The sequence below is a fragment of the Hippoglossus hippoglossus genome, chromosome 23 (genome assembly GCF_009819705.1).
Source record: "Hippoglossus hippoglossus isolate fHipHip1 chromosome 23, fHipHip1.pri, whole genome shotgun sequence".
Classification (NCBI taxonomy): domain Eukaryota; kingdom Metazoa; phylum Chordata; class Actinopteri; order Pleuronectiformes; family Pleuronectidae; genus Hippoglossus; species Hippoglossus hippoglossus.
Genome location: NC_047173.1, coordinates 13,850,178 through 13,863,129, shown reverse-complemented (window position 1 = coordinate 13,863,129; position 12,952 = coordinate 13,850,178). Strand labels below are relative to the sequence as shown.

At 40.8% G+C, this 12,952-nt stretch overlaps 3 protein-coding genes across 3 annotated transcripts in view; 2 read left to right on the top strand and 1 right to left on the bottom strand.

Annotated features, from left to right (window-relative positions):
* The window catches only part of LOC117757184 (probable polypeptide N-acetylgalactosaminyltransferase 8), a 16,128-nt gene extending 15,163 nt beyond the window's left edge, over nt 1-965 (top strand). Inside the window, exon 12 of the mRNA XM_034578066.1 lies at nt 740-965. Coding sequence (XP_034433957.1) covers nt 740-898 — 159 coding nt within the window. The 3' untranslated portion in view covers nt 899-965. The remainder of the gene's footprint in view (nt 1-739) is intronic.
* Nucleotides 966-1,332: 367 nt separating this feature from the next.
* On the bottom strand, nt 1,333-2,918 carry LOC117757730 (adenosine deaminase 2-A-like). The gene is given in 6 exon segments (XM_034579111.1): nt 1,333-1,420; nt 1,964-2,166; nt 2,240-2,273; nt 2,275-2,395; nt 2,482-2,549; nt 2,905-2,918. Coding segments are annotated over 6 exon segments (528 nt in total).
* A 2,154-nt stretch (nt 2,919-5,072) lies between these two features.
* LOC117757183 (probable polypeptide N-acetylgalactosaminyltransferase 8) lies at nt 5,073-12,890 on the top strand. The gene is made up of 13 exons (XM_034578065.1): nt 5,073-5,222; nt 5,347-5,574; nt 7,558-7,801; nt 8,470-8,636; nt 9,279-9,462; nt 9,584-9,781; nt 10,137-10,251; nt 10,563-10,748; nt 10,829-10,966; nt 11,599-11,694; nt 11,904-12,071; nt 12,615-12,826; nt 12,863-12,890. The coding sequence occupies exons 2-12, from the start codon at nt 5,382-5,384 to the stop codon at nt 12,771-12,773; spliced, it is 1,848 nt and encodes a 615-aa protein (XP_034433956.1). The 5' UTR covers nt 5,073-5,222; nt 5,347-5,381; the 3' UTR covers nt 12,774-12,826; nt 12,863-12,890.
* The last annotated feature ends 62 nt before the right edge of the window (nt 12,891-12,952 follow it).

Here is a 12,952-nt window from a genome sequence, read left to right as displayed (position 1 = left end):
GCTAAAGGCCGCTATTGAAGCATCCTGGGCATCCATAAACCCTAAGCAATGCCACAGGCTGATTGCCTCCATGCCACGCCGCATTGATGCAGTAATCCGTGCAAAAGGATTCCCAACCAAGTACTGAGTGCATTAATGGACATTTTCAAATGTTTGATTTTGTTTTGCTGTTATAAATCTTTTTTTTACTTGGTCTGAGGAAATATTCTAATTTTTTGAGATAGGATTTTTGAGTTTTCTTAAGCTGTAAGCCATAATCAGCTATATTAAAAGAATAAAAGGCTTGCAATATTTCAGTTGATTTGTAATGAATCCAGAATGCATGACATTTTTGTTTTTTTAATTACATTACAGAAAATAAAGAACTTTATCACAATATTCTAATTTTCTGAGACAGTCCTGTATATGTATATATATATATGTGTGTATATATATATATATGTATGTGTATGAGAACAAACAGACACTAGGAAAGGAAAGCATTTAAAAGAAAAAGACAGTGGGGATATTATGAAAGAGAGAGATGCACCAATAGAGTGTAAATAAAAATCGTCGGCTAACTTGATCAGAGAAAGTAACGGTGCTTGTTTCATCGTCAACATCTGTCGTTCATTTCCGCTGTGGTTGCGTTTCAAAGTTGTGTGACCTTTGCATTTGTGTTTTCCATTAATGTGCTTGTACGACATGCCTCAGCCACCGTAGAGAGGTTGACAAAAACATTGACATGTTTCATACCCAGGATGAACCGATCCAGAACAGAGACACGAAGAGATGTCTGGAAATCGCGATGGACGAAAACAACAACTACAAACTGATTGTTCAGCAGTGCAGTGGTCAGAAGTGGAAAATTCAGAATCTCATCGAGGGCCGACTGCTGGGCCCCAAGAAGACAATATGAGAAATGAGCCATTATTGCGCAAGAAAAACAAACCAGAACAACCTGCTTTGCTTTGCAGTGAGTTTCACACTGGACGGTTTGGATGCACGTGGTTTTGAGGGCAAAGTCGTGAACTGGGGGTGATCAGTTTTTATTATCATGCTTTTGACAATGAAATATATAGATGAACTGCCACGGGGTAGTAGTGATTTTCTGTTTTTGCTTTGAATACAAAAGAGCTTTTCTGTTTGAATTTCCTGATGACAACAGTCTGTGAGAATCTCCTGTGAGAATCACCTTCCCGCTCTTATCAGCCTTTTCCTTTACAGAATAAACAGCGGGGTCTCAAGAGGGCACTTAACATTTTTATCGTTTAAATAAAAGGCTGGCAATGTTGAATTAGGGTGGAATGTTTAAACAAACATTCAAGTCCAACAGGATCCGTTTTGGTTCAGTCAGGAATGATCAGCGACGAAAGCGTCCCATTGGTTCTGCCACATGACGCGGCCCCTGTCCTTCAGGTGAGCCGGCAGCGAGCTGTACCTGCAGGAGGGAGGAAAGTATTTTTCACTTTCTTGAGTGGCATTTTTTTCAGATTTCTCACAGAATCCTTCATGGATATTTATTTAAGTGTGCAATTTGTTGCAGATCCAAATACAAATCTGGATCGATTTGAATGTGGTCTCCTGCAGCAGTAGGCTTTTTAATCAACCAGTCATTCTTCATCATTCTGCGATGAAGATGATGCCTTCATGATCTGCATTGTTTCGTTGGGGACTGTTTTAGCGGTGGATTGATGCACATTCTGAGCTCAGTGTATATTTGGGGCAGCAGGGGGATGTGGTTCACGTCAGAATACAAAGTGTATGTGTGTTTGTGGTAATTTAGGAACTTTGCAAATAATGTGTCTCCTGCGTTTTGCTCCATGGCACAGAGGAATAAGTTGTGAGGTCAATTCCCTGATGGTTTTTGTCTTTTAAGGGGATTTGCTGAAATATCAAATATCCCCCGAATTTTCTTTTCAATAATAATTTAGAATTTGTAGTAAAAACTAAAAGGTAGACGTTAAAACCCATTGATTCCGACCTGATGGAGTTGAGAGCCAGTTCCTTCAGAGTGCCCACGTTTGCTTTCAAGCCTCCGATGCCCACAAAGGCTTGATAGAAGTCGTAGGAGAGGCCTGTGGTGCCGAACAGAGACGGGTCGTCGGAGCTGATCACCATCGGGTGGCCCTCGGACATCAGCACAGTGGCCGGGTGGTTCCTCAGGTCTGATACCAGCTTCAGCACCTGGAGGCCGGAGGTCAAACTTAATATACAGACAGGGACCCATTTTCTTCTCGAGTGTGCTAAATAATTCAACCTGGTTTGAGATGGGGCACAGCTCCACAGCCACGTTTCTTCTCCTGGAAAGCTCTTGCCAGCGGGTGGTGTGCAAGAGCGTAGCCGTGCCCAATGCGTGTGGTGTTGAACAAAAGGGCATCGAGGATGTTCTGATCCACGTCGGTGCCTTCATCGTCTGCAGAGAAACAAGATGTGGCGTTGAAGAGATCTTGGCTTTGCAACGGATGATAGTGAATTTGACCGGCTCGTTCCCGCACCCACCTGTTTCTCCCGCATGAAATAAGTATGGCAGCGTGACCCCCAGGTCAGCTGGCATGGAGAGCGCCTCCCTGAAGTACCACAGAGACCAGAAATCAGTTCGTATGGGATTTTATTTATTTTTAGATGAATAACGTAACAATAAAAAATAGTCTACACGAGAGAAAACAAACATATGTATGGGTTAACTGTATGTGTACATGTATGATCCACAGATGAGACATCACTGTGAACAAGTGTCACGGTTATTTTTATAATTCTTTCTCATTGCCCATTAAAATATCGAATCTAAAAATGATCAACTTTGTAACATAGTCTATTCATTTATTGATTCTTGAATTAATTTGTAAATAAATGCATTAATGCATGTGTTTTTCTCAATTTTTTATTAATTAATGAAATGATTTATTACCATTTGCTTGTCACTTATGCTCCTCCATGGAACTCAGTGCGTCACTTTACAGGATCATTTCATTCCCCCACCCTTAGCTGCATTCAGGTTCTGCATGGAACGAATCCAAGGTGTGTCTCAGACAAAACAGCTTTCAGTTGCTGGAATATTTTTAGAGCTGTTTCTATTGAAACCTAATGTTCAGTCGCCTTGTAGGAAACCTGTGAGACTTGTTTCTCGTGAGAGGTGTCTGCTGATTAAAGCGATTATTCATTCTTTCTAAGGGTAGGTCACAGTTTCTTATGAAAACAGTGCATTCATGTATGTGTGATGTTTGAATAAAGCTAATGGAGTTTAGGCTGTAATATAGTAAGTTAGGTAGGAGAACAAGTTAAAGTACAGTGTATTGTATGCCACAGATGTACAGTCTCCACAACAGGCATTATCAGACAGGTGCGAGACTGAACTGCGATGTGACACACACACACACACACACACACACACACACACACACTCTAAAAAACGGTTCAGTATTTCTATATTTATCCATCATTCTGTAGTGGTCAAAAGTTTAAGGTGACAGTTGAATGCCAATCGGGTTCACCACATATATCCAGAATAAACAGGACGGGAGGCTGATGATTCCAAAAATAGACAATTTATTCAATTCGTACAAATGATTTAAAAAAGACTGATCAAACAGCACAGGATCATGTGCAAAGTATGGAGTACTGGCCTGTACTTGATTTCAATAACAGTTTAAAAAGAGAGAAGTTAAAGGCTCAAGACCCAATTCAACAAAACTAAATGATCATGCATAAAACAAGCACAGCACACTTTAAGAATCCTAACACTGCAAGCGATATTATACAATGAAACAGAAGAGGGCCTACGGAGCCAATAACTCACCAATATTCAAGCCATTACACCAGGATTGCACATTGCCCATAGACGGAGAATAAAATAAAATAAAACAAAGAAACCAGAAATCAAACCAATTAATCAGAAAGAAAACGAATTCTAAACAAGGCCAAATAATCTAAATGAAATGTAAATGTGGGAAAAAACAGTGACCGTAAACATTCTGCCTGAAGGCAGCCCTATGAAACAAACATGTCATATTAGGTCACACAATTATTAAACAAGTTTATCAAAATGTTTAAAAACATTTACAAATATAAAACAAATCGTTATGCCATACCTTCAATTCATTAAAATAAAGCAGAGACCCACGCCGTCCTTATTGTCTTGACAAGTACTAAAACAGGAAAGGACAATTACACTTAATGTCACAGACACAATAGTATAGACTCTGGAGAAATGTTCCGGCGCATTACTTACAAGTACCGTTCCCATTAGTTTGTGTGTACACTCTGACTGGAGATTATTACAGCGTGCCTGTATGGCGACGCTGATACCGTCACACACACACCGACACACACAGCTGTACGCTGGGCTCTATGGACAGAAATGCGCTTAATGTTTACGAACATTTTCTGCATGAAATTCATTCATTTACTTTAAAGTGACTTTCAGTTAATGAAGCTTACCGCAACAAACAATTGGCGTCCACACAGGCCCAGCAGTGGAGGGAGAGAGAGAGCGACTACGGTGTCCCTAGATAAACTTCGCCAACTCCCCTCATCCTATAGGCATCGCCGTCCTGTCAGGTTAATTAGAGCTGTGATTTTATATCTACAATGACATGTAAGCATAACTGGGAAAGTAACACTGCTAAAACTATCCTGTTTTAGCTAAAGCTTTTTTATTAAGGATTGACCCCATTACACTTAATAAGTTGTTTTATTGTTGATTACAATTTTAAGACCTCACACAAATAAAAGTAACATTCAAAGTTTGCTATTTAATCAAGAAGAAAACCTGTTTTGTCTGGACGATATGATTTTGTTGTGCTTATATAATATTTTGTTTGCGTTGAGTTTAAAATGTTCACATAAGTATGTATTGTTTATGTAACTCTTTATATCTCCTGTGTTTATATCGGATGAGCCAAAATTTTGAGCATGATACAGAAATAAAACCATTTCTTTTTTAAATGTTGTCAAAGGGAGCAAGGAAATCATGACACGGCTTTAACACACAGTGAGATTTTTTTCTCCACCGATATAAAAGTGAGGTGAGAAAACAGAAATGCAGCGAGCAGAGAGGCTGGACATGCCTGTCTGTTTGGCCTGAAGCAGATCTGCTCCTGTTGGCTGCTGCTGCTGAAGAACTCTCCTCCCAGCTCACTCCAGCTAATGACACACACCTTGTCTCCCAGGTGCAGAGGGAGCAGAGGGAGAAGAGCTGAGAACCACCAGCACACGTCTGTGAACTACAGGATATCAGATCACTCGGGTATGATGTGTCAATGCATGTGTGTGTGTAGACAGGGAGGGAGGGAGAGGGACAAAGAGTTTATAAGATTAAGTTACCGTTTACTCCTTTAGTTACCGTTAGTCAATGACTAATTTAAACTCTCAGCCTACACAGAAGCAGCAGCAGCAGCAGGATGAGGTGCGGCTATTTCAAAGTGTCGATTCTGGCCTTTGCCGCGGCCTCGACCCTGTTGTACCTGAGCTCCATAAAGAATGAGGTCCATACCCACTCGAAGAGACTCGAGACGGCCCACAACAACGATTCCATCAGGGGCCAGGGGATGCTCAGAAGGTTGGACAAGATGGAGAAGGATATAAACCGGCTGCGTGAGTAAAATCAAAAAAATCTAAGTTTTAAATCAAAGTTTAAAATGGGTTGAACTTGGTTTTTAAGCTGGAAAAACTCTGTGTCATGATCCAATAAAGGAGGCTGTAGATCAGGGGTATTCAACTAAAATGTAAAGAGGTCTAGTTAGAGAAAATTTCTTGAAGCAAAGGTCCGGAAGATCATAATGTCTAACTATTTAGTGTGATATATATTTAAGTAGCCTAGTAGTTGTATCAACATCTGCATGTACTAAATACCTGACTGTCAAATCAAATGAATTCAGTACGATTCAGAAACTTTGACATAGAACTGAACATATATGTATGATTGCAGATATGTATAATGTTATCATTAACTAAATAAAAGTAGGGCTGCATTTCAAAATAAGAGAAAATAAATAAAATGTGAAAATTGTGCATGTTGAAATAAAGGGCTTAACTTCAGAAAAATTTAATAAAGGGAGCAAAAGCTTGAATTTCCCTTTTTCTGTTTCACATCTTGACTCAAAAGTCTCAACCAATTTTACAGATAATAAATCTCAACACATCTCAACAATTGAACAGTTTTAGAATCACTTTCGGCAAAGCGGCACAATGTGGAGCAGTGGTCGCCAACCCGTCGATCGCGATCTACCGGTCGATCTGCCAGTCTTCACTGTCGATCCCCGAACTCTCTGGACTCACTGGCCGCAGATCAGCTGTGTGTCGGTTGTCTGTGTGTCGGTTGTCTGTTTTCACACGCGCTGTGTGTCCGCTAGTTGCGTCTGAGCTGCCGGTTTATCTCCTGCATTTCCTTCAAGAACAATGTCAGGACTCTACGGTATGAAGATGCGCATCTTTCGGTCTGTCGATAACAATCAAAGCCCCGTTGGAACAAATGAGTGGATTCAGAAAGTGAAAGTGTAAATACATTTGTGTCATAGACAGATACACATTTTGGTTCACAGCAGAATAAACAGAGAAAATGATCTTTCCCCTGAGTTTGAATGCTTATCTGTAAGCCTTTTCAAAAATAAAAGCACTCCAGAGTTTGTTAATGATATCCATTCCCTTGTTTAAAAAGGTGAAATATTTGCTGGAGCGGAAGATGCACGGCTTCATACTGTGTAGTACTGGTATTTATTTGAGTACAAGGGACTTCTTTCATACAAGGAAATAATCATATTTGTGGCCATATTCAAATCGAAATCTATATTTAAAAACTTTGTGCTGCAGTAGCAGCTCCTCTGCAGAACATGATGTGGAACTGAAAAGCTACATATTTTGCATTGTAAATATTAATTTGAATATTGTCATTGAATAGAAAAAGTTGCACAACTGCCTCTTTGTGTATATTTATTTATTGTACATTCAGCCTTTAACAGAAATTGCAAAAAATAATAAATATGACCCTCCTAAGTGGGTGTTTTGGAAGATATCAGGGTGGTAGCTCTCGGCTTACGTTTGGAATTAAAAAGTGATCTTGGGCTCGAAAAGGTTGGTGACCACTGCTGTAGATTATAACAGGGTTCAATTTGTTTTAAAAGTAAAGTTGTAAAAAAGTCAAAGTAAAACAGTTTATTTTACATTTCCACATGTAATTGACCTGCTTCATGCTAAAATCAAAAAGTGTTTATAGGGAGAAGAGCTGCGACCATCATTTGAATTATCAGTTACTATAATTATTTTCCAAATGAATCAATTATTTTATCTGCAAGTGTCAAAATTCCCAGAGACCAATGTGGCCGTGTCAAATTTCTTGTATTTCATATTTTATCCAACCAACAGTTAAAAAAAATCAACAAATCGTGACATTTAAGAGCCAGAAACTACAGTAAATAAGTGATCACAACTAGATAAAGATTAATTTCCTGCAGATCATGTAACTTATTGACTCACTAGGAGACTTTTACTGAAGAAACAGAGATTTTTAATGAAGTTAGGTAAAGACTTTACAGGAAGCCAGTGACAGAAAACATCCTACTCTCTGTTTTCTGTCCACAGTCAGTGTGATGGGCAAGGTTGAGATGAAGGTGCCAGCGGGGCAGAAGGAGGCCGAGGTGAAGAAGGAGAGGAAGGTGGTGAGGAAGCTGTTCCCCAACTCGTACCTGTTCAGTAAGTGGGGACAAGAGCTGTCGGAGGAGGAGCAGAGGGAGGCGGAGATGCTGTACAAGAGGTACGGGTACAACGCCTTCCTCAGTGACCGACTCCCCCTCAACAGAGAGATCCCTGACACCAGGCCCCACAGGTAAACCCCCCCCCCCCCCCCCGAATCTCCCACATCATCTCTACACACACCACACTCTGCTCAAACAAAAGGTGGAGTAGCTATTAATCAGATGACAAGTGACAGCTTATATTGATGCACAAATACACTTTACATCCTCCTGCAATCAAGGTGTGTCTTAGTTACATATTCTGCCTGTTGCTGTGCTGCTGTAATGGGTGAATTTTCCCAGTGTGTTGGTTCCGTAACATCTTATCTTATGTATATACAGTATTTATAATCCAATAACTAATCTATTCCAGAATGTGTCTGTTTATGTTTCTTAGCTCTGAATAAATCCATTTCTGTTGATCAGAAAATGTATCATTATCTAATAATCATGAGCAAAAAAGCCCCCCCAAAGCAAAAAACAAAAGTGAGGAGAAAATTCATTTAAGTGAGGAATATTTATCTTAATCTTGTGTTCAATAATTAAGTACATTAATCCTGCTCACACTGTATTTCTGTTTTACAAACTGATCAATCAGCGATGGAGAAAAAAGCATCACAGAATTTGGGCTCCCGAGATATCTTTCCTACATTTACATCTGATTTTCCACTTTTCTCCTGTGACCATCACTAACACAAGAACTACAGGTTAAAATTTGGATTTAAGATGTAAAAATAAAACACACGTTCCCCCGTCACAGGTGTGCTGAGAAGAAGTACCCAGCTGATCTGCCCACCGTCAGCGTGATACTGATCTACCTGGACGAGGCTCTGTCTATCATCAAGAGGGCGATTCGCAGCATCATCGACAAGACGCCGGCTCATCTCCTGAAAGAAATCATCCTGGTGGATGACAGCAGCAGTAACGGTGAGTTAGATAATCTGGTTTAAGGCTATGGGAGATTATTCTGAGATATAGGCTGCTTTCATTTTTTTTAACCATTTGTTTCCTCCACATTATTTAAGACGTACAAAGACAAACAAAATGTTTACTGATGCTATAAATCAAGTAAGAAGTAGAGTTCTTCTCTCATTGACTGATAGAAGCTTGCGTTGTGTTGCCCTCTGCTGGTCATTCGAGAGAAGACCAGTTCAAGGCACTTCCACTTTGGCTTCACTTTCCAGACCTGGAGTATATACACGTCCATTTTTATAAGCAGTCTGTGGTTTGCCCCTGCTTCCAATGTTAATGCTACGCTAAGCTAACTACCTCCTGGCTGTGACTTCAGACTTAATGTATCACATTCAACAACAATTCTTTTATTTATATATATATATATATATATATATATATATATATATATATATTATTTGTCTTCCTTGTTGGTGCCACCAGTGAAATTATCTTTATTATGCTGGGGTGACGTTTTGGAGGTGGACATTTCCAAATCAAAACCAGCTGCATGGCAACCGTCACTTTTAAGGCTGGTTGCTAGAGTTTTGAAACTAGACTGAACCTACAGCAACATTAATAAAACCATTCACCACACGAAACCTTCACTGTCTGCAGAGGATTTAAAGGAGAAACTGGACGACTACGTCACCCTGATCAACGAGGAGTGTCCAGGCCTGGTGAAGAAGATCCGGCACTCTGAGCAGCTTGGCCTCACGCAGGCCAGACTGTCGGGGTGGAAATCCGCCGTGGGGGACGTGGTGGCCATCTTTGACGCTCACATCGAAGTCCACGTGGAATGGTTGGTTCAACTCCTGAGTGATGCGAGTTCATTTGTCTTTTGGAGCGTTGCTGTGCTGGTAAAGCTGTCAGTGCACATGTTGTTTCTGTTCTGTCGAGTTGACCTTTCGCTGTGTGTGCAGGGCAGAGCCGTTGTTAGCTCGCATTAAAGAGGACCGCACTGTCATCCTCACACCGGTGTTCGACAGAGTCAATTACGATGACCTGACGCTGACTCCCTACTCGGCTGCAGCTGACGCCTTCGACTGGGCTCTGTGGTGCATGTACGAGTCCTTCAGACCAGAGTGGTACAAGCTAAAGGACGATTCGCTACCTGGCAAGTAAGTTAAACGATAACTAGCCAGGTAAGCAAAACCATACTTTGGTTAGGTAAGAAGGTCAATACGCATATCCATCGGGGGAAGGTTTTGAATATTGAGAAGTTGTAATCATGCAAGATAAAAAAATTACTGAAAACTTTAATAAAAGCATAAGTATTTGCTGCAAGAACCTTTTCAAAGCATCAAAATTATGCTGTAAAATGGTACCAAGTGTTTTACATGTATGAGCTTCACCAAGGAGATTATGTTTTCATTGTCGTTGATTATTGTCGAGCTTCCTTCTTTACTACTCTTATTACTGCTGTTATTAGCCAGTGTTTCAATTGATTTACACATTGTCGACCTCTGTCATCAGGAGTCCGTCCATCATGGGGATTCTTGTAGCCGATCGCAAGTTCTTCGGCGAGATTGGGAGCCTTGATGGCGGAATGAAAATATATGGCGGTGAAAACGTGGAACTCGGCATTCGGGTAAGATTGAAGAACTCTGACCGTTTTTTGGGTTAGGGTTTTGTTTGTCATAAAGTTGTTTTTAGCTCAGGCGCTTTACTGTGTTACTGTCTGCTCTCCTTGTGTTTGCACAGAATTCTTTCAGTAGACCAAAACCTACAAATACTTACTGCATTGTTCTAATTAAATGATTTGTCCCGGATGGTTATCATCTCTTTGTGTAACATTTGCCGGGATGTGTTGGCAGAGCTTGAATGTCAATGCATAACAAGTTGTACAAGCAAACATAAGCGAATGCATATTTCATTTTGTGGATATGGTTTGTTTTTCAGGTGTGGCTTTGTGGAGGCAGCGTGGAAGTCATACCTTGCTCTAAGATCGCCCACATAGAACGATCATCAAAGCCTTACCTCCCGGACCTGAGTGTCACGATGAAGCGGAACGCACTGAGGGTGGCCGAGGTTTGGATGGATGAATATAAATATAATGTCAACATTGCCTGGAACCTTCCTTTAGAGGTGAGAGCTTTTACCCTCCAAAATCAAATGACTGTTTTTAGAAGTTGTGACTGACGCGAACGCTGCACTTCCTCCCACAGAATCATGGGATAGACATTGGGGATGTGTCGGAGAGGAAGAAGCTGAGGAAGAGTCTGAACTGTAAGCCGTTTCAGTGGTATCTGGATAACGTTTACCCCTTGCTGGACCCCCTGAGTGACCTGCTCGGCTATGGAGCTGTGAGTTTAAAGTAGAAAATCATTCAGAGTACATGTGAGAAGCAGGGATGTTGCAACGAGGGCCGCAAAAGGGAACGGTTGAAAGTTTTGTGAGAACCACGTTTAAATTATGTGATCGACTACAAACAGGAGCCTGGAACGACACCATGTTCAATGAAGCCCCTTAACGCTAATGTTTAATGTAAGAGACAATACTATGTACGACACAATGTTCCCAACAGCGTCAAGAAGATGTAAAAAAAACAAAACAAGTACACAAATTTTCATGGCTATTTACGCGCCCGCACCAGAAAAGGTAAAGCATCTAGAAAACCCCGAGACCGAAGGAGGGCCGCATGATAAAATCATCAAATACAATTCAAAATGAATACTTTTTTTCTTTGGCTCTGTGTGAAGTCTACAGCAGGTCAGTTTACAGCACCAGAGGAAACATTGCAACATGCATTCACCCTGGTGTCGTTCGACCCGGGAGTGAATACCGTCTATATCCATTCCCATTGCAGACAAAAGCCAGATGTTAGTGGGTGTTTGTGAGTTTTTTGAGCAGAGGAAACGGGGCTTGATTTTAGGTTTGATGCAGTGCCACTTTGGATGCTATAAGAATACATGTCCATGTCTGCTTCTGTCTGCAGCTGAGGAATGACTTAAAACCAGAGCTGTGTATAGACCAAGGCCCAGTTCCCGGGAACATACCAATTATTTATCCATGTCACTTCTACTCGCCTCAGGTATGTTTAAAGATTTACTGCAGGCAAACTTAATCCTTGTTATCTGTTCTAGCCTACATGAACAGACTGATGTGCTGTAAATGTTTCATTTGAATATGTTTTTCCTCCCACATTGAAACAAATATTCCCATTTAAAAATAAAAAGTTGCTGTAACACAGACAGACTATGATTATATCTGTTGAAGAATAACTGCTTTTCTCTGGTGCAGAACTGTTATTATCGCACTGATGGACAGATCTACATCGGCGGAATCAAATCTCACAAGTACAACAGCAACCGCTGCCTGGTGGACTCCGGCTCTGGACTCTACCCGGGGCTGTACGAATGCAAACTGGCCGAGCAGAAGAAGTTCCACATGCTGTGGGATTTCAAACAGGTGAGTAATATGTCGGTTTTAAGGAAAACAAGAATGCAAAAGCCATAATACAAATAGCCACATCGATACAACCGCCACAACACAAAAGCATACATGTATTATTTAAAAAAAGAATAAATAAAAAAAGATGCCTGTCTGTCTGAGGTATTACGGTACAGGTGTGTTCTTCCTTTTTCGATGCTCCCGTACCGTAACACCTCAAACAGACAGGCATCTTTTTTTATTGAAACAAACAAACATATATAAGAGAAATAGTGGAGAACAAACAGACACTAGGAAAGGAAAGCATTTAAAAGAAAAAGACAGTGGGGATATTATGAAAGAGAGAGATGCACAAATAGTGTAAATAAAAATCGTCGGCTAACTTGATCAGAGAAAGTAACGGTGCTTGTTTCATCGTCAACATCTGTCGTTCATTTCCGCTGTGGTTGCGTTTCAAAGTTGTGTGACCTTTGCATTTGTGTTTTCCATTAATGTGCTTGTACGACATGCCTCAGCCACCGTAGAGAGGTTGACAAAAACATTGACATGTTTCATACCCAGGATGAACCGATCCAGAACAGAGACACGAAGAGATGTCTGGAAATCGCGATGGACGAAAACAACAACTACAAACTGATTGTTCAGCAGTGCAGTGGTCAGAAGTGGAAAATTCAGAATCTCATCGAGGGCCGACTGCTGGGCCCCAAGAAGACAATATGAGAAATGAGCCATTATTGCGCAAGAAAAACAAACCAGAACAACCTGCTTTGCTTTGCAGTGAGTTTCACACTGGACGGTTTGGATGCACGTGGTTTCGAGGGCAAAGTCGTGAACTGGGGGTGATCAGTTTTTATTATCATGCTTTTGACAATGAAATATATAGATGAACTGCCACGGGG